Raw genomic sequence first — 24642 nt, 5'->3', positions numbered from 1 at the left:
TCAGGTCCTTTCTCTCTCTATTCTCCTTCTGGGACCCCTGTAATGCGAATGTTAATGTGTTTAATGTTGTTCCAGAGGTCTCTTAGACTGCCTTCATTCTTTTCATTCTTTTCTCTATATTCTGTTCTGCAGTAGTGATTTCCACCATTCTGCCCTCCAGGTCATTTATCCATTCTTCTGCCTCAGTTATTCAGCTATTGATTCCTTCTAGTGTTATAGTCATCTCTGTTTGTTTGTTCTTTAGTTCTTCTAGGTCTTTGGTACACAATTCTTGCATCTTTTCTATTGTTTTTCTGAGATCCTGGTTCATCTTCACTATTATTATTCTGAATTCTTTTTCTGGAAGGTTGCTTGTCTCCACTTCATTGAGTTTTTTTTCTGGGGTTTTATCTTGTCCCTCTATCTGGGACATAACTTTCTGCTTTTTCATCCTGGCTTAACTTTCTGTAATGTTTTTGTTTTAGCTGTTGTGGGGACTGTGGTTCTTCTTCCTTCTTCTGTCTGCCCTCTGATGGAGGAGGCTAAGAGGCTTGTGTCAGCTTCCTTATGGGAGGAACTGGTGGTGGGAAAAACTGGGTCTTGCTCTGTTGGGCAGTGCCCTGCTTAGTAAAGCTTTAATCCAATTATCTGCTGATGGGTGCTGATGGGCTCCCTCCCTGGTAGTTTTTTGGCCTGAAGTAACCTAGCCTTGGACTCTATGGTAGGGTTAATGGTGCCCTCCAAGAGGGTTTACGCCAATGGCGACCTTCCCAGACTGCTGCTGCCAGTGCCCCGTCCCTGTGGTGACCCCTGCCGGCCCACACGTCCACAGCAGACCCTCCAGCACTAGCAGGGAGTTTGGTTCGGTCTCCGGTGGGGTCACTGTTCCTTTCCTCTGGGTCTTGGTGTGTGAAAGATTTTGTTTGTGTCCTCCAAGAATGAAATCTGTTTCCTAGTCCTGTGGAAGTTCTATAATCAGACTTGCTGGCCTTCAAGGTCAGATTCCCTGGGGATACCCAGACCCTTTGTTGGATCCCCAGACCCTTTGTTGGATCCCCAGGCTGGGAAGCCTGGCATGAGGTTCAGAACCGTCACAACAGTGGGAGAACTTCTTTGGTATTGTTGTTGTTCTCCAGTTTGTGGGTCACTCACCTGGTGGGTATGGGATTTGATTTTGTCAGGATTGTACCCCTCCTGCCATCTCGCTGAAGCTTCTTCTTTGTCTTTGGATGTGGGGTTTCTTTTTTGGTGGGTTCTAGCATCCTCCTGTTGGTGGTTATTCAACAGCTAGTTGCAACTTTGGTGTTCTTGCAGGAGGAGCTAAGCCCATGTCCTTCTACGCCACCATCTTGAACCAGAAGCTGGAATTCTCTGCTAGAGTTTTGAACCTTCACTGAGTTGAGCTTGGCTAGTAATTACTATGAGGCAGGCTTATATGGGTGCTGGAGGCTTAGAGAGAAGAGGCTTGGAAATATTAATAGCTTTTGAGGAGCTTTCAGTGCTGTCAGATCAGCAGCCATGAAAGAGAGTGAGTGTGTTGTGATGTGGAGATGGCAGGGGCAGGGTGCTCTCAGCTGCCTGGGAGATGTGCCTGGTATAATGGGAATCAAAGTATTGCCCAGTCTTTGTTTTGTTGTTATAGTTTTCTAAACATCATCTGTATTGTAAATATGTATCTGCCTCAGTGACGTTATAAAAACAGAAGTGAATTTAAGAAATAGATATTTTAATGAAAATCTGTATACTTAGTTCATAAATATAATTGGAGTATCTTTTAGATGTCATAACTCAGCACTTACTTTGAAACTCTTATTAAACTTATGTAATTGTTGCTAACTAAACTTTTCAAATTGTTTGTTATCAAACATTTGCAGTAACTGTTTGGTAAGGGGCAGGGGAGAAATTGGTTATTATCAAACTGAAAGGCCTATTTTGTATTTATTTACATTTGTTGTGGCAATATGCTTATAATGACTTTATATTTTAAATTTGTATGGAAAAACCTAGCTCTATACACACACACATACACACACACACTTTTTTTCTTAACTACAGACGCTTGAGAATGGAAGCAGTTTTATAGATTTCTGAACGTTGGATCAAGGAGGGGATTGATTCTAATGTTTGTGTTGTTGGGCGACAGCTCTGCAGGGCTACACACTCCACAACGTGCATTACATCGCGCCCGCCAGTTTTAAACTAGGGGAGGCAAAGGGTAGTTCTTTATCTTTGCTGATGGCAAGAAAAATAGACATTTCTTTCTTTTTTTTTTTTTTTTAGTCTTTTTTTTTTTAAATTTTATTTTATTTTTAAACTTTACATAATTGTATTAGTTTTGCCAAATATCAAAATGAATCCGCCACAGGTATACATGTGTTCCTTTAGATTCGCAATCAGGTTGATGGAAACAAATAGCCCCAGGTCATTCACCTTAAAACCTAAGTAAAGAAACTAACAGTCGGCCAACCAGAGGTGTAGAATTGGTATAGAATTTAAAGGCTTAAGAGACAGTTTTCTATGACAGTTAACCTGGGGTATCCTCTAATGCACATTAATGAAATCCTTTTATGTACAGCTGGGAAGGTCCCCTGGAGGAGGAAATGGCAACCCACTCCAGTATTTTTGCCTAGAGAATTCCATGGACAGAGGAGCCTGGAGGGCTACAGTCCATGGGGTCGCAAAAAGTCGGACACCACTGAGTGACTAATCCTAATACTAATAGTAGTGACATTAAAGAATACTACTGTGGATACCCTGAGTACATGCTGGCTTTTATTTTGGAGCACAGCATTGTTTGAACAGTTCAGTACTTAAAATTAAAAAATAAATGCCTTCGTTGCCACAATTCAATATCACTAAACTTACAGGGCATTTAAAGTCACATAGCGCTTAAAAGATACTGACCAAATGAATCACCACCTCGTGTGTTGTTTTGACAGGAAGTGTATCATGTCTCAATAATTTCCTTAACATTTTTTCCTGCCAGGTGCCTGCTTTCTTCTTGTTAACTTATTCCCATAGAATTCCAAATATGTAGTTGATTTCCCTACTGATACTTTTACAGTTCCTTTTCCCCCTTCTTTAGAGTAGCTGCTGCACTTTTGTTCATATTGAATTCAAGGCTTCTTACAGGGAAGAGAGAATGAGAAGCCCTTTTGGAGACTAGGATTCAGCCAGGATGCCTCTGTCTGGTGAGTGAATCTTCTTGGCTCCAGTGTGTAAAATTTTGTCAAGGAGGTGTTAAGACGTGCCTGTTGACAGACCGGGTCTGAGGCCAGATGAGTGTGAAATGTTGTTCAGTCATCTGTGCAGAGATTAGAGGGAATTCTTATTTCCTGTGTATATATGCAATTGAATGCTTTTTTTTTAAATTATTACATCAAACCTGAGCTACCCTGAAATAAAACAAGTTAGGAAAATAAGATCCGGGGCTCTGGTTTTTTTTTTTTTTTTTTCCGGGGCTCTGTTTTAAGCAAGGTGCTGTGCAGTGAGGTGCGTTGTGCCGGCCACGCTTACAGGGCACTGTGCGCAGTGCTCTCGGGGAGGTGTGGGCTTAGAATCCCGAGGTGCTCAGGGCGGGGCTGCGGCTGGGAGGACAAGCCTGCCAAGGGAAGCAGACCTTCTTGGCTTGTAGCATCTTCCGGTGGAAGTAGGTGCAGAAATCTCCTTTTTCTAAATTAAGAAATTATGCGGATGTGGGCAAAGCAGAATGTTTGTCAGTAACTTGTGCAGCCGTTGGACATTCATGTGTTTGCCTTGGGATATTTGGGTCAGGGGATTTTTGACTAGTAAAAATGTATAGGTAGAATCATAACTAAACTCATGTACACTTTATTATCGAATAAAAACACTTGTAAATTGTATTTTTATCAGTGAGTTGTCAGTCACAGCATTCTATTTTATAGCATGCCTTATATTTTTTGTGTGTGATTTTTGTGATTTACTGCTTGCTTTCTTTGGTAGGATAATTTTATGGTTTAAATCCCTTATTTTTCTTTCTTGGATACAGAATTATTGCATTTTAAGTATGCAGTAGGTAGCTTCTAAAAACAGTGGTTTCTTCCACCGGAAATTTTCCCTTTCTTGTGGTGTGGGATTACATGGTATAGATAGTGTCTTATGGACTAGACATTAAAAGCATGGAAATTCATAGTGTATCCCATGTCACACTGAAGACTGTAAGTAGATCTGAAGAAGGCATGCCTGTTGAGGTTATCACTTACACAATCACAGATGGTCCTTATGACACATTAGTATAGTATGAGCTTTTAGCTATGCTAGGAAGGTTAATTTTTCACATTTGTACCCTTTTATTTCAGAATAACAAATTTGTGTAGAAAAAGAAAAGCATTTATTGGCAGACCAGTCTGTTTCAGAAATGTTAACAATGAATGTCCGATTTTTGTAATGCATTAATACAGGTGTCAAAACCACTATATGATTAAGGCCAGGTGTACGTATGGTGAATAGCACTCTTGAAAATGTTGGACATTTTGCTTGGACACTAGCTCTACATTATGCAGAGTGATGGGAGTGAGGTGAGCTGGACTGGGACTCCTCCTTGCATTCTTCTCTGCATTCCTCTGGCAGGGATCAGGCAGGAACCTCGCAACAAACCCATAAGCAAGACCCATATCCCTATCCTCAATTCCCTCATCTGCTCCCTTCTGTGACTCTCTGAGCAACATATAAACAGTTGCATGTACAATATGAAAACCCTTTAAGAAAGTTAAACGGCCTTATTAAGTATATTTTACATGGCTTGGGTCAGAGTGCCATTTACCTATCAGTTTGGCATTGCTTTGATATGTACTGTGCCAAAGAAAACTTCAGCCAGCAGAGGTCAAAGCGGAGCTTTCTTCTGCACTGCTAACATTAGAAAAAAGCTTAAAAGAATTATTCTGTCAGCTAGTTAAGAATTTATTAACAGGCCACTTTTGGGTAAAATGCAGGTGTTCTCAGTCTCAAAATTAAACTTGAGGTTGGGCGTGCAGACCTCGTTGAACTTCAGTAGAGCGTTTTGCACATCTGTGTTCCCTCTCTGAATGGGGATGATGCCAGCTGTCTAGATAAAACTGAAAGTGTTAAGTGTTAGTTGCTCTTGTGTCCAACTCTCTGCAACCCCATGGACTGTAGCCCACCAGGCTTCTCTGTCCATGAAATTCTCCAGGCAAGAATACTGGAGTGGTTGCCATTCCTTCTCCAGGGGATCTTCCCAACCCAGGGAACCTGGGTCTCCTGCATTGCGGGCAGATTCTTTACCATCTGAGCCACCAGTGACACCCCAGATAAAACTGAGTGGTCTGCTAATCAAGTGAAATTGCAGATGGAAATTCTTTGGAAAAGATAAGTAATATATTGATATAAAATCAAAGCCTAAAGCATGATAGCTCTGTGAAAAGTTACCGTGGCATAACTCTGTGAATACACTTGTGGAAAAGCAGTGGACATGATCAGTAGGTAATACACCAGGCCTGTGTCTTTTGTTAACGCAGTTCTGTATTCAGTGACATGAGAGGAAAATGTGGAGCCAGTTCAAATTAGGGGAGGAAAGTCTCAATGAGGCCTGTTGTGGAAGAAAAGAGGCTGTGAGGGACATGTTCTAGTAGGAATCCCTGGTTCTGTACTGGAGGTTGCCAAAGATAAAACACAACCCCCCCTCAAAAACCAGTGTTTTTCTTTTCTTCTGTTGTTTAGCCAGAGTGTAAAACCACTTGAGCAGAAGCATTAGTGAGGCATTTTATGAGACCACAATCTCCCATTCAGAAAAAATAAATTACCACCAGGAGAGGAACTGTGAGTACCTCTTTTATAGATCGGTGGGGCTATGTACACCAAGTGATTTGTAAATGTCTTCCTCACTCTCGCGCTAAGAACTTTTCAGGGGTCCCAAGTGTTAGTCTCTTCTAATTCTTCAAAGCCAATGACAGAAAAACTCTTCTCTCTTCAGTTGGTGATTGTCATAAAAAGGCAACCACGGGGTAAAGACTTTTTTTTTTGCTTGTCTCATCTGGATTTTGGAGTCATGTTCAGCTGTAAAATTGTGTTATTACTGTCAATTGAGTCTCCATCCTGGAGATGATTTGGGCTAAGTATACACTGGTTATCCTAGAGTCTTGAGATGGCGTGGGAGGAACTGGCTATTTAACACAATTGGGAAAACCCCCTCACTTCTGGATCTTGGGATGGGGAGTGAGGATAGGGTACATAATGTTCCTACTGTGAAAGATGAATTAATTAATAAAGATTTGCTTAATACTTAGTTAAGTATGTGATTGCCATAGTCTGTAGGTAGAGCCACTCTGTTTATGGCTTTGTACAGTGGGGGAAATGACGCTTATGAAGCTTATCCAACCATCCAAGATGTCCCTATAGCGTTTGAGGGCCCTGTTACAGGGAGAATGGGCTGAGATTTTCATCAGCTGTAGAAAGACCTCTTTGTGTCATTTGCTTTGAAGTTTGATAGTGACGACGCTGATATCCAGGTGGTAACTGCTTCCCCTTTGTTCAGCACTCTGCTTGGAGCCCTGTACGTGTTATCTTAAGTTCCTTCAACAACCTCCTCTGTTTTACAGATAAGGAAATTAAGCAGATATGGGAAGTTAAACAACCTGCCCTAGGTCCAGCAGTTTGTTTATTGATCCCTCCTAGCCTGTGGGACTCCTCTGTCTCCCCACTTGCGCATGATGTCTCTCAGGAGGCTTAGGGGAGAAGGCAGCCTGTCCACATGTCAAAGAGACCAGGAGCGCTTCTGCTGTCTTCAGCTGATTCAGCAAGTGTTCACTGCCGCGACATTTTCGGGTTTGTCTTCTTAGTGAAACTGAGTAGCTCATCTTTCTCACTTGTCACAATTCAGGTAAGACACTTGTCTGGGGTAGAGGATCTGATTTACATAGCTTGTCATCTTTCCAGGATGAAAAATAGAAGTTCATACACTTTTTCTCGTAGAATGTAGTATGCTAGCTGGTGGGTCAATTATGAGCTCTTCAGTTCACGGCAGTTTCTTAGAGGGAAGGCTCTAGACTAGGCACAGTATTCTCAACCAGAGTTCTGACCTCTCGTTACCTGTGCTCTCTTCCCAGAATTTTTGTGCATTCCGACAGCCTTTTGGCGTTTTAAATGCGCTGTGTTTTGAACTTGAAGGTGACTTCTGCTTTCGTCACTCCCAAGGATTTATGTTTGCTTCTGTTCAACTCTGCCACTCTGTATTTGTCCCCTGTTGGCCTTGATTCTCTCCTCTTGGGTCTTTTTAGTTTCAGAGGCATCGTCAGGGTGGGCAGGGGTCATGCGCACCTCCTTGCTGGCCACTTGGCCAGGGAACTGACAAGAAAGAAGTTGTTTTCCTTCAGAAATCGACTTGAGTCAGACTGGTTTTACTGTCATCATGCACTGGCAATTATAAACAATGTCTGTTAATGTTGCTTTTCCTCCACAAAATCCTTCACTTTGTCTATAAAATTCTTGCAGTCACTGTGGCATTTTAATAATATCCATGAAAGCTTCAAATTAGTGCATTTTAATGACTTGTTTAATAAACATTGTATTCAACATGGAGTTTACTTTACACAACTCCCAGTTATATAGTTGGTCCCCAGCACATAGTACACAAGTTGGTTCTGAGAGTAAAATCAAGGATTTGGCACTGTTCAAGCTTATCTTGGGTCCAGTTTGTGTGTCCAGTCTCTGTAGTACTATTTAATAGCTCATTTAAACAGTTGATTTGGAATCAGCAATGATAGGAGAGTGATGGTAAAAAAAAAAAAAAACAATGACGAAACACCAAGAATCAAAACTTAGGTTACTTTAATTCTGTCACTCTGTGTGAGTACTTGGAGTTCTGGTGTTTAAAATGTAAAGGAGTGAAGCAGAGTGAGTGTTATGGAGTCTTAATATTGTTTCATAAGTGAACATTTTATATTTGAAATATTTTATTGCATTTGAATATCTTTCAAATTGAAATTTGTCTCAGAACTAAAACACAAGTGAAGAAAAGTTATTACTGGCACAGTTTTGTAGCTGCCTTCTTTGTGTCTTTGGAAGATATTTAAGAATTTTATTGCTGTTAGCACTTTTTTTCCCCTGGAATGATGATGTATTTGTAGTTCAATAAGGCAATATTTTCACTGTATTTCCTGCCATTATCATTTAAAAAACTATTACGGAAAATTTTGTTGTATATGGGAGGGCGTTTTTTTTGGTTGTGCCATCTGGCATGCAGGATCTTAGTTCCCCATCCAGGAACTGGACCTGGGCCCCCTGCAGTGGAAGTGCAAAGTCCCAACCACGGGCCACCAGGGAGGTGCTGTGGAGGGGCATATTAAATGACCTGCTTTCGGAATCAAATTCACTAGGTATACCACTGCTAGGATCACCCTAGATGTTGCTCTGATATCTTCCCATCTTACATTATCTGCTAAATTGAGAATTGAGGTTATAGAGAAGCTTTTAACTAGCAGACCCTGAGTTAACTTTTGTGGAACTCTTCCTGTGATCTCTACTCTTTGCCCTGTGGTTCCAGCACCTTTTCTCTAGATTACTATGATAGTTTTCTAACTGCAGTCCCTGTTTCTAGGCTCTCTTTACCTGTGGGCATCCTCCCAGCTCACCCACCATCTCCCACTGCTCTCAAGGTGAAGTTGCTAAAATACAGATTTGAGCATGTCATTTTCTGTTTAGAATCCTTCACTAGCTCCGCATAATTTCTACGACCTTTCATGGTCTGGCTCCCATATTCCTCTCTGGCCTTCCTCTTGCCTGACAGTCCCAGGCAGCTCCCTGAACACACCTTGGTTTTCTGCCTTTGCACTTCTTCATCCGCTCACCATTTCCTTTTCTCTGCACATCTTTGCTCCCTGCAAAAACCTGCATACCTCCCGTTCTTCTTGGCTTTTGGGTCAGTTATCCGGGTCCTGTGTGCACTCTAAGGACCCACATCCACTCTGTCATAGTCCTTACTGCTCCATGTTGTCATCACTGGTGTATATGCATTGTCTGTAATTTCCCCTGCTGGACCATAGGCTCCAGGCACCTAGCTCTGTATCTGGTGCAGACTGGGTGCTCGCAATAAATACTGCATGAGTAGATAGACCTAATCTACCCAGGCACAGAATCCAGCCAGCTGGGTTACAGTTTATACAAAAGGGTTTGTGATCTGAGGCGTTTTCTAGCTTTGAGTCTCCAACTTATCTGGTCATTAGAACCACCTGGGGTGGGGTGAGCCTTGATATATAATTTCTTGGGCACTAAGGCCACTTGAATTAGAATCTCTGGCAGGTGGCATCTGGAAATCTGTATTAAACTCCATTGGTATAGATTACTTTTTTCCGCCTGGGAAGTTTTTTATGAAAATCATGATTAATTATTGCGGTTGCCTTCTCTCTATCCGTTAGTTTGCCACTGCACCCACAGAAGAAATTTTAGTAGTCTCACAGAGTTTCTAGTGTATAAGAGAATAAAATTTGTGCATCCTTCTGTAGTTTAGAATAGAGGGCTCCTATTAACATCTCACTTAATCCTCAGCAATTCTAGGAGGTAGGAAGGTGGGTCAGATTTTCATTTTAAAGACGAGGAAACTGGAGCTCAGAGATGGCAACTTGCTCACGGTCATGTTTTTTAAAGGTATTTATGTAACTAGATTTCTAGGGTTCCCAATCACGGTAGGATTTTCACAGTTTAGAAGTGATGGGGTTTCTTCTCAGGTTGTTTCCTAAAAAATAGGCAAAGTGAATTCACAAGTTCTGCAGAAAGAGCAGAGCCAGTGATTTAGAGTCTTGAAAAGAAATGATTCACTATGAAATTTTAATCTCATTTTGACTAATTTTATAAAACTTAGAATGGGATTGTAGTATCTTTGTGTAATTTTTCCTTAAAAAGTATGGTAATGAATTCAAGAAAATAAAGTATTCTAAGTCATTTGGGATATGCTTTTATCCCTGATAAAATTTAATGTACAGGTTAGGAGAGCCTTTTTAGACAAAAGTTTTACTTTAAGTTTTTGTAATAGTTTCAACTCCTTTTTATTCACCATTTCCCCCGAAAAGGTCTTGTGCACATTTGTTTCTCCACTTTTTTTTTTTTTCCCCCTGAGATGAGCCTGGAGAGTCTCAGTAGTGTTTACATTTCTGTGATTTTGATTAATTTTCCCCTCCCTTTCCCCTTCCTCTCCTAGCTCCTGGCATTTACTGTCCCCTGCTGTACGGTTGCTGTCTATGGAAACTGGGTATCTACAGAAATGTGCCCCTCCCCACATCTCATCCTTGTTCCTGGTACCCTCTTTAGGTTCTAGTCAAGGACAGCTGTTCATGATGAGCTTTGGCACAAACGGAGGCATCTCTCTCAGTGTGTCTGAAACTGAGCCTGTTACTTCCTTATTCCACCCCAAATGGCTCCTGCTCCTGCCTTAGTCATTAGTTCTTTAAACTTTTAGTTTTGTATTGAAGTATAACTGGTTAACAGTGTTGTGATGGTTTCAGGTAGACAGCCAGGGGGCTCAGCCATGCATATCCATGGATCCATTCTCCTCCAAAGTCCCCTCCTATCCACATAACATTGAACAGAGTTCCCTGTGCTCTACAGCAGGTCCTTGTTGGTTATTCATTTTAAATATAGCAGTGTGTGCATGACCTTCTCAAACTCCCTAACTAGCCCTTCCCCCATCCTTCCTCTGGCAACCATAGCTTCATTCTCTGTCTGTGAGTCTGTTTCTATTTTGTAAATAAGTTTATTTGTATCATTTATTTTTAGATTCCTCATATAAGAGATGTCATACGATATTTCTCCTTTTCTGTCTGACTTCACTCAGGATGACAGCCTCTAGGTCCATCCACGTTGCTGCACATCTGCCTTAGTTGTCAGTCCCCTCCTTTACCCCAGAAGTCTGAGAGTTTGTTTTACTTCTCCTCCTTCTTTGTCCCCTAGGGTGACTGGACCTTTTGAACAGGCCTTAATTCTGTCCCATCTTCTCCACGTTGCCATTGCTGCTGGTCAGAACCTGATCACACTGATCTGGGTTACTCCCTCACTTCCTGCCTTTAATTCGGCCTCCTGAACATCCCCATCATGAGTGAGCACCAGAATGGTTGTTTCCGCCTTAGGCAGGATCTTCAGTAGTTCTCCATTCTTATGTGAAAAAAGTTGAAGGTTCTCAGTCCACCGTTCAAGGCTTTCAGGCACTAGAGCAGCCTCTGCGGCCTCATCCTTGGGTGCTGCCGCTCCATCTTCCAAAGCTCCTGGTCTCCAAGCTTGTGCTCCTGTCTGAAAGCTTGCTGGACACATCCTACTGACCCTTGCCTTTCAACCTTGGCTCTGTCATCTCTGCCCCAACTTCTTCTTGCAACTGGCCCTCATGGCCAATGTACCCCTCTCCTTTGCCTGGCTAACTAATACTCTTGAAGATGTCTTTAAAGGTACGATCTCCTTTAGGAAACCTTTTATAGCCTTCTCTATTAGCTAGAACATAGTTGAGGTGACTTTAGAGAGACTTAAACAAGACAGGAGTTTCTCTTACATATGTAAAAGTCTCCCTCTAGGAAGTTATCCAGGGACTGTGTTCCTTCTTTCCTGTTGCTCCCCCAAACATAGGGCATTATCTTTATTGGCCTGAGTGTAGTTGGCTCACCTCCACACACCTGCATCCAGCCGGCAAGAACAGGGCAAGAGGGTGTGGAGGCCCCACTCCTTCCTTTGAAGAGCCTGACTCAGTCCCTGTATACAGTACTCCTGTTCATATCCTGCCAGTAAGAACTTCATCATATGCCCACACTGAACTTCAGGGGAGGCTGGGTAACAGAATTCTTGGCTCAGTACTGAAAAGGATAATGGGAGCCACACATGTAACTTAAAATTTTCGAATAACCATATTGAACAATAGAAAGCAAGTGAAACTAACCCAGTTATTTAAGCCAGTATATTTAAGGTATCATTTCAACGTGTAGAATCAGCCACATTTCAAGTATTTAATAGCCGTGTGTAGTAGTGGGTACCATATTGTGCCATATAGCTTTAGCTTGTTGGCCATGTGCACAGCTAAAATGGAAGGATCTCAGTTCAGTCGCTCAGTCATGTTCGACTCTGTGACTCCGTGGACTACAGCATGCCAGGCCTCCCTGTCCATCACGTTCCTGGAGCCTGCTCAAACTCATGTCCATCGAGTTGGTGATGCCATCCAACCATCTCATCCTCTGTCGTCCCCTCTCCTCCTGCCTTCAACCTTTTCCAGCATCAGGGTCTTTTCCACTGAGTCAGTTCTTCTCATCAGGTGGCTAAAGTAGTGCAGTTTCAGCTTGAATAAAGCTGCATTCATGTTTCAAAACGGAGAAGGCAATGGCACCCCACTCCAGTACTCTTGCCTGGAAAATCCCATGGGCGGAGGGGCCTGGTAGGCTGCAGTCCATGGGGTCGCTAAGAGTCAGACACGACTGAGTGACTTCATTTTCACTTTTCACTTTCATGCATTGGAGAAGGAAATGGCAACCCACTCCAGTGTTCTTGCCTGGAGAATCCCAGGGACAGGGGAGCCTGGTGGGCTGCCGTCTATGGGGTCGCACAGAGTCGGACATGACTGAAGCGACTTAGCAGCAGCAGCAGCATATTTCGAAAAGTGGAAGGATTTCACCACTAAGATAAAGGGGAGGGTGGAGTTTTGGGGCCATCGGGCAGTCTGTCACCTGTCTTCTAACCCATCTCTGCTCTTCTGTCCTGATTTGGTCCTACCGCTTGGTCCTGCCTGTGGCATATTAGGCATGTCGTCTCTTTTAGTTTATCATTCTCATTGCGTTGAGCATTTTAAGGGCAAAGATCGAATCATCTTTTCTCTAGATCTTAGTATTTGGCACATTTAAATTATCCAGTAAATGTTAGTTCAGTGAACCAATGAAGTGATTGGGGATTTCATTAAATTTTTCGATTCTCTTTATTATTATCCTCATTCATATGGGTAGTTCTCTTTCTTGTGCATCAAAAGTTATATTGTCCTCAGGGAGGTGAATTTACCTTGATTTTATCTGACAAATTTGCTGTGAATACACATCCAGCGATGCTTTAGGTTGAGGTCCACATGCTGATAATATGGCAGGTTCTCTGGTTCCATGAATGATGTTTTAGAAAATTGTGTCCGGAAAACTCCTGTTTTCCCTGAAATAGTGAGGTTCCTCTGTACTGTTAACCAGATGGAACTGTTTGCATGGAAACCCGTACATTGAGAGTTCCTGTTCAGTCTTTGGGGAGATAGACCATTTCCAGGAAATCCTATTAAAAATCTATTGCAGCTAGAAGACAGATATTTTACATATGAGACACAGTATTACCAGAAGTCAACAAGCCATCCAAACCTACCAGCGATTCCCAGAATTTTAAATGAAACATGAATGTAGCTTCTCATTAAATGAAGTAGGGGACTGAATGTTCCCTAAACTCTTTCAATTCTAGATGTGAAAGGCTGTTCTCCTCTTGCACAGGCCTGTCTTGCATCCCTCAGAGTCAGGGGGCTGCAGGATTGCCTTTCCTGGGCTAATCCTTGATGTCAGGGCCCTTCTCCTTGGAGAATGGAGGGTAATGGGAGCAAGGATAAATGGACGGGACCACATCTCCCCTCTCATTTTTCATCAACACCTTCCCTTGTCCCTCACCCCATCTTTCTATTCCCCCTGCAAACAGAAGCTTCTCCTCCCCATCTCAGGAGTGGCTCTTGGGTGGAGTTTTATAAGTTAGTTATCCTTTGGGGGAAGAATCTCATTTCAATCAGGCTGTTAATCATCCTTCAGGAAAATAATATTTGTAGCAGCAATAATCACCACCACCACCACAATGATGGTTTTATGGTGCATGCGTGTGCCAGGCTTCTAAGGGCTTTATGTGTGTTACTCACTTCTGTCTTATGAAATAGGCATTGTTATGGTCCCCATTTTATAGATGGGGAAACAGAGGCTTAGACTAAGTAACTTGCCTGGGGTTACAAGCTAATAAATTGCTCAACTGGATTGACACTCATATTTGAATCTAAATTTTGGGCTTTTAACCATTATATGGCCCTGCCTCCAAAATATCACTTCCATAGCTTTTTTCCTGTTTGATAGATGATATGTTCTTGGTGGTGGTGGGGCTGGTTAGAGGGCTGGAGAGGGAGAGGGGCCCAGGAGTACCTGACCTGGAATTGAAGGGGTTGAGGAGGGTTTGGATGAGGCTTTTCAGAACAAGGATGATTTGGCTGGTAGAGCAAAGAAGAGCCAGAAATATCAGACTCACACTCTGTGTTGGAAGCACTTTCTCTGTGACCCTCTTTATGATTGGGGAGCTGTGTTGTCAGGCAGTTCAGCCCTCTTGTTTTATTGATCAGGAAACTGGAGCTCAGAGACTTGAAACTGCTTGCCCGGGGGCATGCTCCTAGTGAGTAAAATGAAGTGTGGTCTGCATACTTGAACCTGCTCTTCTGAGTGAATTTCATTAATATTTTGTAACCAACTCTATTTTTTTGTTGTTATACTTTTTTATTGAGATATAAATGACATATAGCATTAGTTTCAGATATGCAGCATAATGATTCAGCATTTGTATATACTGTGAGATGATCACTACCATAAGTCTGATTAACATTGATCACCACAGGTAGTTACAATTTTATTTGAGAACTCTTCAGATTTACTTTCCTAGCAACTTGGGGGTGGTGAGGCAGTGGGAGGGAGGGAGGTTAGTGGGGGCACATGGATGAAGGGGGTCAAAAGGTACAAACTCCGGGTATAAAATAAATAAATCTGGGCATGTAATGTGCATCAGGGTGACTCTAGTAACCAACTCTTGTTTGTTATTTCTGTTGTATGTTTCAGTATCAGAAGAGAGTGTGTGCTTGCTTGGAGAATAATAGGGTAATGAAGAAATTGGGACGGAATCTGTTTCTGTTAGACACCTTGGTGTCTATCACGTGGGGTGGGTAGTGGTAGGCAAGGGGACCGTGGGTCAGCCCCTTCCATCCCTCTGCAGAAAAGGAGAGGGGCCCAGACACAGGTGTGGGTCCCTGCTGTAGCCCCCACACAGGTTCTGTATCTCACAGGAGTTGGGAATGTCCTGGCTTCCCTGGCTCCATGACTATGGTGGGGGGAGAAGGGTCTAATCCCATCACTAGGATTATAGCAGGAGGAAGTACGTTTTTGGAATCGTAAATGGGAACTTTGATTGTCCCATAGACACATGGGTGTACATGATGCTTAGGACAATACTCACAGATTAGTATTGGAGGTATTAATAAAAAGGCTCTTGTGGGCTGATCTGGATATTTAACCCCCTTGGCATGTAGGAGCTGCAGATAGCCCATTTACAAGTGTTGTAATCTGGCCCATTCATAACCTGAGAGATGTGTACTAATTGAAATTACCTGTGTATGAAGGTTTCTGATCTGTCCAAATGAAAAGCTTGTCTGTGTAAAGGTTACTTGATAATTAATGTGTGGAGGAATTACTAGGCATTCTGAACCTCTGCAACTCAGGGAGTCCACAACAGTTTTGAAAGACAGACACTACAATTAGGCCTCCTGTGTTTAGGAGAATTAGAGAGGATTTAGCTGGAAGCTCAGCCCTGTCCTAACCACACACGTGGGGCTTGGACAGTCTGCTGAGTTGGGTTGGCCCTAAGAGGAGGATGGACGGTGCTGTGGTGGTCCAGATAGTGAGCTCAGGATGAGATATGCACGGCTGTAACTCCCGGCTCTACCATTGTTTAGCTGGTGACTTTGAGCCTTCAAGCTGTTTTCTCATCCGTGAAATGAGAGTAGCAACACTTTATGGACAGTGGTGCAGAGTAAATGATGAACGAATGTTAAGAGGTGACTCCAGCTTTCCTCTGTATAAGAATGAAGGGAAAGTAGTTGTACTAGAAGAAGGGGGCTTGTCTTGAAACCACAGTGCTTTAATTAGGTTGTGTTATTTGGGGAATGCTGGTGGAGGTCATGGGGGATGTGGAAGTTCTCACCCAGGCTGGCCTTGTTGTGGTCATTGTGTAAAGTGCTCAAAGTGGAGTTTGGTGGACAGCAAACTTGTGTTCAAGCACAGCTTGTTTCACCATAACATGTACATGAGCCATTCTTCATTTTTTACTTTTGATATTGTTAATATGTTGGATATCCTTCAAAATTTACCTTTTTCAGTGACTGCATAAAATTCTCTATTGTATTATTCTCAATGTGGGACTTTTAGGTTATTCTCAATATTTTGCTCAGAATGCATGAAGTGCATCAGAATTTATGGCTCAATTCCTACAAGAGAAGAGGCAGTTTTATGTTTCAACCATGGCGATAGATTGAAAATCAGTATTAGAATCTTGTGCGATAACTCGTGTGGGCTACGACTTCCCATGCTCCACTATACTGAAGTCTGCCATTGACCTGTTGGCACCTTGAGCCTCTGAGACCTGGAAACTTACCCTGCTCACCTTGGTTTCCTTACCAGCAGCACAGAGTAGGTGTTTGTTAAAAATTTGTGGAAATGAATGGAGGATGGAGATTTTTGTGCACGGAGAGAGGTGAGAACCTCTCGTCCATGTTTTATGCTGTTGCGCTATTTTGAACTTTTTTAGGGGATGGGCATAAAAATGATATGCTCTCTTCATGCAAGATTCTTGTCATTTTATTGAAGAGAATAGTAGCAGAGAAGAGAAATTAGGGAACTGAGTAAAACATCAACTGAGAGTCTGGCGAGGAGAAGAGAACTAGAACTAGAAGAGAATCCTTATTGCTGGAGGGATCAGTGGTGTAATGGAGCAGATAGAATTAGTTGGGTTAGATTTTAGATCAGTCAGATCTAATCTAGACAGATTCTAGATCAGTCGAGAGGTTAGGGATGGGTGGTTTAGGCGTGAGGGGTCAGCTCAGGGGCGGGGCTGAGTGTGGACCATGAGTAGGAGAGTGTGCAAATCTGGGGGTACAGGAGGAAAGAGCATTCAATAGCCAGGTGGGGTGGGGCCACATTAAGGAGAGTTGGAAATCAAACAGAATTTGAGAGATCTAGCGAGCAATAAAGAGTCTTTGTAGGTTCATGAGTGGCATGAGGAAAGTGGTTGAACTGGAAATTCCAAGGTGGTGTCGGAACTATGTCTCAGGGCAGGTCACTTAGAAGTACACAAATACTCGGTGATGGTGGTTTATGTACCTGGAGTCCGTAGAAGCCTCAGCGACTCTCCCTTCACCCTTGCATGGCCAGGACTGGGCAGTGGTGTCCTCCTTCTGCAGATAGGGAATTGGAGCTCCCAAGTTGCCCTCTTCCAGTCACACAGTTGGAGATGGCAATGGTTGGAACCCTCCTGGCCCACTGGTTTTCCAGTGATGCCTCAGGCTGTGTGGGACATGCCTTCTAGAAACTGAGGTCTTTGAAGGGCAAACTGATCGTTGGAAAGAAGGAGATGGCGTCAGTTCGTGACTGATGTGAACTGAGTGCTTTCAGTATATTCAGTTTCATCACACTGACGGTCTGCTAACTGTTGGCTTCATTAGCTACCTCTTACAGATAAGGCAGTCGAGGTTGAATTGAGTAGCATGCCCCCAGTTGCGCGTCTAGGTAGAGATGGACTGGGGACTCTAATCCAGGCGTATGTGCCTCTCTTCTGCCTTGGCCCTTCCCGCAACCTGACACTTGGACACACTGCAGTTGCTTCTGTTTCCTGCTTTGTTCAGGAATGTGATGGGGTTGATTTTTTTTTTTTTCTTCAGGTTCTATGTATACAAAACTAAATGATTTTGGAATGAGTTTAGCTGAAGCAGGTGTCTTGACTTGAAACTGTTGTATTTTATGGAGGTAAGTGCACATAGTTGGAGTAAATGTTAGGAATTTTGGGAAGTTAATTGGGAGAAACAATTTTGGTCTCTTTTTGGCTTTTAGGGATTTATTCTTACACTTCTTGTAAGCCACCCCTTGGGTTTCAGAGTGGAGACTCCACAATCATCACATATCGAGAGAAGAGAGCTCTGCTTGCGTCTCTGGTCTCAGCTCTTATCCCCTTGTCACGCACACAGCTCTAAAGAAGGGACGTCAGGTCCTGCGCAGATCAACTTGCTCCCTGTCCTCAGTACACGTGCTGGAATGGTTTCCTCCCCAGCCCCCTGTCCTTCTTGTCTACTTCACTTGCATTCACTTTCAAGACTCAGCATGCCCAGCTCCTGGACTGGGTTTGATGTTCCTGCCCTGTGCTTGCCCTGGTCAGGCACCCCTGCCCGGATTTTCCAGAAAGATAGCATAGGGGCAGAAGTGTACCTGTGGTGTTTGGGTTGGGAGAGGTGGGGCCATGCATTGGCCGCCCTCATAGAATAGCCAGCTGGTGATGGGAAGTTATAGGAAATAGCTGGAGAGTGCCTCAGCCATAGATCTTGGTGATAACAGAAACAGCCTTTGCTGCCTATACATGATCCTAACTGACCCTCCGGCATTGCTTTGCATAAATTCTCTAGCCACGTACTTACCCTTGCATGTGTGTGTGTGTGCGTGTGTGTGTGTGTGCTCAGTTGTGTCCAGTTCTTTGCAAGCCCATGGACCGTAGCCCGCCAGGCTCTTCCGTCCGTGGGATTCTCCAGGCAAGAATACTGGAGTGGGTTGCTGTTTCCTTCGGCAGGTGCAGAAGGGGGACCTTGCCTCTCTTGGCAGTGGGGAGCCACAGGGAGGCTTAGAGTAGGTTAGGGGAGCTGAGCAGTATTTGAATAAGTGGACTCTTTTGCTCACCGGCCACATGGACTGGAGGGAGCTGGGGCTAAAAGTAGGGAAACCAGATGGGAGATTAGTGTCCATGTGCAGTAAACACAGAACTGAAGTCCGGAATTTTCCGTGAGTCACGAGCAACTCAGGGATTAGAACGCACTGACCTTGGGTGCGTCAGCCCTTCCTGCCTCAGGTGTCCATGGCAGGCTGACTGTGCCAGCCACCTTGGGGAAACTTGGTCAGGATGAACTCATCAACATTTTTGGTCCCGATTCAGGTTAATCATGGTGTCATTTTGAGCTTGTTTTGGATACTTTTCTAGCCACCATTAGCACTTCTTTTTCTGAGATGAAAAGTTGAGGTGCGAGAAAACTCAATGTTCACAGTAATCCAGGCACCTGCCTGCTTTGTGGGGAAAAGATTTTACCTCCGACTGTGCATTCATCTGCTCTCTGGCACAGTCTGGGCCAGGAATGAGACAACAGGAGAGGTTGATTGAATGCTGGTGTAAAATCACAGCCTGCAGAGAAAACCATCTCTCTGGATTAGGGGCAGACTCCATACAGTGGCCTATTCACTTCAATGTTAATCGTGACCATTTAAGTGAACTTGGACAGCGTCTAGAAAATAAGGGAAAAGGCTTTCAACAAAGCTCTTTTCATGGATGGCTCTTACGACGTGCTCAGTTCTACGGCTCTTAGACAAAAGTCCATATTTTTTTCCCGGGTCTTGTCATGCTTCCAGCAGCAACTCAGAATACTGCCTCTTAGGCCAACACATTTAACCCCCGTGGGGAGCTTTACTAGAACCACAACTTTTTGTTGACTGGTTATCATTCTTAACCTGTTTAATATTGCATTTCTATCTTAAGGGATCTTTGCCGGAAATCCTAACATTGGCGTTGAATGTCACAAAGAGCTTTCAGATCTTATCTCATTTTGTCTCTTCCCGTCCATGCAGGTTGATAACTTCTGATATCTTAGTGTGCTTTTCAGTGGGGTTTGTAAGAAAAGAGTTAAGATTGCTCTGTCTTGGCCTCAACAGCTTACAAATAGAGTTCCATTGTCCTTGTATTTGAGTAGCTCATAGTGCTTTATACACATTAATTCATTAATCATCACAGAAGTCCTGTGTGTAGGTGGTGGAAAATATTTTCCCTGCTGTGGTATTTACACATTGAGAAACTGAGTCAGGAGGCAGAGGCGAGGCGGGGCCTGTGGAGGGGCACCAGGGCGGCCCTGGTCTCCGTGTCATCTTCTTGCTTGACCATTAGAAAACCCAAACTCATTTTCCTTTGGAAAATAATTATGATTTCCAAGGAAAATAGCCCTGTCGACCACAATATCTGAAGAATGGAACTGTGAAAGGGAAGACTTGGGGGCGATTTATCGCAAAATGGTTGATGTGGTTTCATTTTCTTGTATCGCCGGCAGGGACTTTGGTTGTAGCTGCAACCCAGACGGTCAGCATGGTGGTATGTTTTTGTGTCTGAAACCACTCTTTGGATATACTCATCTCATTCTTTTGATGCCTTTCCAAGGGTTAGAAAAAGAAGACGCTATTTGCTGTTCCAGCCTAGGCTGTGCCATAGATGGCAGAAAAGGCCACCCATTTTTAGATTTCTACATACTCAAGGGGAGGGAACTACTCCCTACTCTTCCTCCCTTAAACTTTTATCTTCTCACTAATGCTTTGATGAGAGTAAATCAGTAAAAGGACTTGGTGGGCAGAATAAACTGCATTCTGTGTGTCTCACTGTCTGTGTGGGCATCTCACACTTATGTACAAAACTGAATTCCTGGTTTCCTTCCCCAAATCCGCACTATTTACAACACTCCCCATCTCTGTTAATGGCAAGTGCATCCTCAGCTCATTCTTCCAACTTTGGAGACACCTTCTTTATCTTATATCTCACTTTCAACTTGACAGGAGATCCTATTGGCTTAATCTTCAGAATGTGTTCAGAATCCAGGGACTGCTCATCACCTCCCTTGCCACCACCCTGTTCTTGCCCCCCCATCATCTCTTGCCTGGATTATTGCAATGGCCTCCAAACAAGTCTCCTGCCCTGCTCTTGGTCCCTTTGTCGACCTGCATAATAGTAGTTAGAATGATACTTTTAGTGTATATGTCAGATCATGTCATTCCTGAGCATGGAATCCTCAAATGAATCCGTTCATACTCTGAGAAACCAAAGCCCATACGTGACTTTACGTGTAAAGTCTTATGTGATCAGGCCTTCCGTTTTTCTCTCCCCTGCCTTTTTTTAAGTGCATGTGTATGATTTTACTACAAGTTTTGTGCAATAAAAATACACGACTTGTTCACAGGCTCTTAAATGTACTTATAAAGATATCCTTCTTAGGAAGCTCCAGCCTTCTGTGGGCAGAGCGATAACCTGCTCAAGGTAAAGTTTTGGGAGGAGGCAGAAGACTTAGGCTTCCCTGGTGGCTCAGCCGGTAAAGCGTCTGCCTGCAATGCGGGAGACCCAGGTTCGATCCCTGGGTCGGGAAGATGCACTGGAGAAGGAAACGGCAACCCACTTGACTATTCTTGCCTGGAAAATCCCATGGATGGAGGAGCCTGGTAGGCTACAGTCCATGGGGTTGCAAAGTCAAACACGAATGAGTGACTTCACTTTCCTTTTCCTGCAGAAGACTTAAGCAGTTTTCAGTATTTTTTTTTTTTCACTGCCCCAGGGGATATTGAAGGTTCAGAGGATACAGGAGTCTCTAAATATTTAGTTGTGGGTGATGCAGTGAGTCTAGGAAGGGGTGTAGCTCTTGAAGTTGGTGGTGCAGCTCTGGGTCTCCTATCTCTTCTGGGAGGTGGTGAGGCTTCTGTGATTGTTTCAGCATATGTGATGGTTGAGGCAGGTTTGGAAAATTTCTCAATACGTAATGGTAATTGGTACAACTCTACTGGTGGGTTTCTTGAAGATTCTTTTTTTAAAAAAATTTATTTGTTTTGGTTGCATTAAGTTTTTACTATATATTAGACTTTTACTAAATATCAGGCAACATAGATGATAGAAACATTACAAATTAAGCCTCTTTTTCAGGAGTCATACTCTGTTGTATGACAGAAACTATATGGGAGAAATCCTGTAAGTAAAATGAGCATCAGGAAATTTCTCAGGGTAACCATCATAAATCAGAGATTCCTCTCAGTATCCTGAGCATTCAGAAACTTTATAAATAGCAGTCGGACTCATAGGAGCACACTCTGAAAGGGGATGATCACGAAGACTGCGACATATGTGGAAGGCTTTATCCAGAAGTGATGTTTTGGTGAATGTCAGATTAGTGATATAAAGTATAGAACCTTTAAAAAATATTTGAAATACGTGAAAGCTTTTTAATAAAAATTCTCAGTGAATCTGTACTGAGGGAAACATTTATATTAGAAGTCATGTTGCAGAAATCTGATTACAAGGTTGTTTTTCTTTTAAAGCAACCTACAAATGTCTAGGTATATGAAGCTTTTTTAAAAGCACAAATAAATGGAATAATGTGACATCATTAAATACACGTGAAGAGTCCTTTCGTCTGTAGGACTCATGTGTGAATGTCAGTGTGTTACAGAACACAGATGGTGGATGTTTCATGTGTGTGTGAACCCACCCATAATTGTATGTAATGAAATATGTAGCCTTATTTAGTTCAGGAACTTTTATGTATATGAAGATACTTCTCATTAAGCCTCAGTAGGGACTCCAATCATTAAAAGACAGTGTATTTAACTGCAATATTCTTTTAAAATTATAATGTATCTTTTCCTCCTGTTTTTGAAAGGATATAGGTTTTACTGAACTAATCCTTCAGAAAGAAGCCAAAAATATTTTTGTAACTCTTTCGCGGTCAGCCAAATTTTACATTAGGGAAAGTCACTCAGTCGTGTCCAACTCTTTGCGACCCCATGGGCTATACAGCCCGTGGAATTCTCCAGACCAGAATGCTGGAGTTGGTAGCCTTTCCTTTCTCCTGGGGATCTTCCCAACCCAGGGATGGAACCCAGGTCCCTCGCATTGCAGGCTGATTCTTTACCAGCTAAGCCACAAGGGAAGTCCAAGAATACTGGAGTGGGTAGCCTATCCCTTCTCCAGCGGATCTTCCCAACCCAGGAATCAAACCGGGGTCTCCTGCATTGCAGGTGGATTCTTTACCAACTGATCTATCAGGGAATTTGACATTAGGGATACATATATTTATAGGAAAAAACGCTTCCCAGGTGGCTCAGTGGTAAAGAATCCACCTGCCAATGCAGGGGACGTGGGTCCGATCCCTGGGTTGGAAAGATCCCCTGGAATAGAAAATGGCAACCCACCCCAGTATTCTTGCATGGAGAATCCCATGGACAGAGGAGCCTTGTGGGCTACAGTTCAGGGGGTCGCAAAAGAGCTGGACATGATTTAGTGACCAAACAACAGTAACAACAACAGAACACAGCAGAGGACGCAAGAGAATAATTTAGCTGGGGAAATAAGCTGAGATATAATTGTTAGATTGTATAGGGGCAGTCATTGGGCATATGAGGGGAGCGAGGACCCTGCAGTTTACTGAGTACCTAATCACGAAGAGCTGGACACTTACTGAGCGACTTCACTTTCACTTGTCACTTTCATGCATTGGAGAAGGAAGTGGCAACCCACTCCAGTGTTCTTGCCTGGAGAATCCCAGGGACGGCGGAGCCTGGTGGGCTGCCGTCTATGGCGTCGCACAGAGTCGGACAGGACTGAAGTGACTTAGCAGCAGCAGCAGCAGTGAGTGTCAGTACTACCCTAGTAATAAGAGTTCTTCAAAACCATCTCTTCAAATATTCTTTTATCTCAGTCTGAAATTCCTATAAAAAGTATGTCGAACCTTTTCATCATATATTTCATCTTTCTTAACATCTTTCGTATCTTTCTATTCTAGCTTTTTGCTATACCCCTTAAGATTCAAATTGAACTGATTACGTTCAAAGGCCATTTAAACTCAATCTTCAGAGCTGAGACCAGTCAAACTCTTTAGAGCAAAGATTCTTGCTGTGTCATCTCTGTATTTTTCAGTTCAGTTCAGTTACTCAGTTGTGTCTGATTCTTTGCAACCCCATGTGCTGCAACATGCTTGGCCTCCCTGTCCATCACCAACACGTCCATCGAGTTGGTGATGCCATCCAATGATCTCATCCTCTGTTGTCCCCTTCTCCTCCTGCCTTCAATGTTGCCCAGCATCAGGGTCTTTTCCAATGAGTGTCTTCTTCCCAGCAGGTGGCCAAAGTATTGGAGTTTCAGCTTCAGCATTAGTCCTTCCAATGAATATTCAGGACTGATTTCCTTTTGGATTGACTGGTTTGATTTCCTTGAAGTCCAAGGAACTCTCAAGAGTCTTCTCCAACATCACAGTTCAAAAGCATCAGTTCTTCAGATCTCAACTTTTTTTATGGTCCAGCTCTCAAATCCATACATAACTACTGGAAAAGCCACAGCTTTGACTAGACGGACCTTTGTCAGCAAAGTAATGTCTCAGCTTTTTAATACGCTCTCTAGGTTGGTCTTAGCTTTTCTTCCAAGGAGCAAGTGTCTTTTAATTTCATGGCTGCAGTCACCATTTGCAGTGATTTTGGAGCCCAGGAAAATAAAGTTTCCATTGTTTCCCCATCTATTTGCCATGAGGTGATGCCATGATCTTCATTTTTTGACTGTTGAGTTTTAAGCCAGCTTTTTCACTCTTCTCTTTCACTTTCATCAAGAGGCTTTTCAGTTCCTCTTCGCTTCCTGCCTTAAGGGTGGTGTCCTCTGCATATCTGAGGTTATTAATATTTCTCCTGGCAGTCTTGATTCCAGCTTGTGCTTCATCCAGCCTGGCATTTCACATGATGTACTCTGAATGTAAGTTAAATAAGCAGGGTGACAATGTATAGCCTTGACGTACTCCTTCCCCAATTTGGAACAAGTCTGTTGTGCTATGTCTGGTTCTAACTGTTGGTTCTTGACCTGCATACAGATTTCTCA

The 24642-nt window shown here is 43.1% G+C and overlaps 1 protein-coding gene across 9 annotated transcripts in view; it reads left to right on the top strand.

Annotated features, from left to right (window-relative positions):
- Positions 1 to 24642, top strand: part of ARHGEF28 (Rho guanine nucleotide exchange factor 28) — a 350788-nt gene that overhangs the window by 15141 nt on the left and 311005 nt on the right. Inside the window, exon 1 of one of the 9 annotated variants that reach the window (XM_044932456.2) lies at positions 3143 to 3170. The exons of the other annotated variants lie outside the window; for them this stretch is intronic. Within the exon in view, the coding sequence (XP_044788391.2) occupies positions 3158 to 3170 (13 nt within the window). The 5' untranslated portion in view covers positions 3143 to 3157. Of the gene's footprint in view, positions 1 to 3142; positions 3171 to 24642 lie in introns of those variants that run through there. 9 annotated transcript variants of the gene reach the window in all.

The sequence above is a fragment of the Bubalus bubalis genome, chromosome 19 (assembly GCF_019923935.1).
Source record: "Bubalus bubalis isolate 160015118507 breed Murrah chromosome 19, NDDB_SH_1, whole genome shotgun sequence".
Taxonomy (NCBI): domain Eukaryota; kingdom Metazoa; phylum Chordata; class Mammalia; order Artiodactyla; family Bovidae; genus Bubalus; species Bubalus bubalis.
Note: the sequence above shows the minus strand (reverse complement) of the source record. Positions and strands in the feature narration are given on the sequence as shown.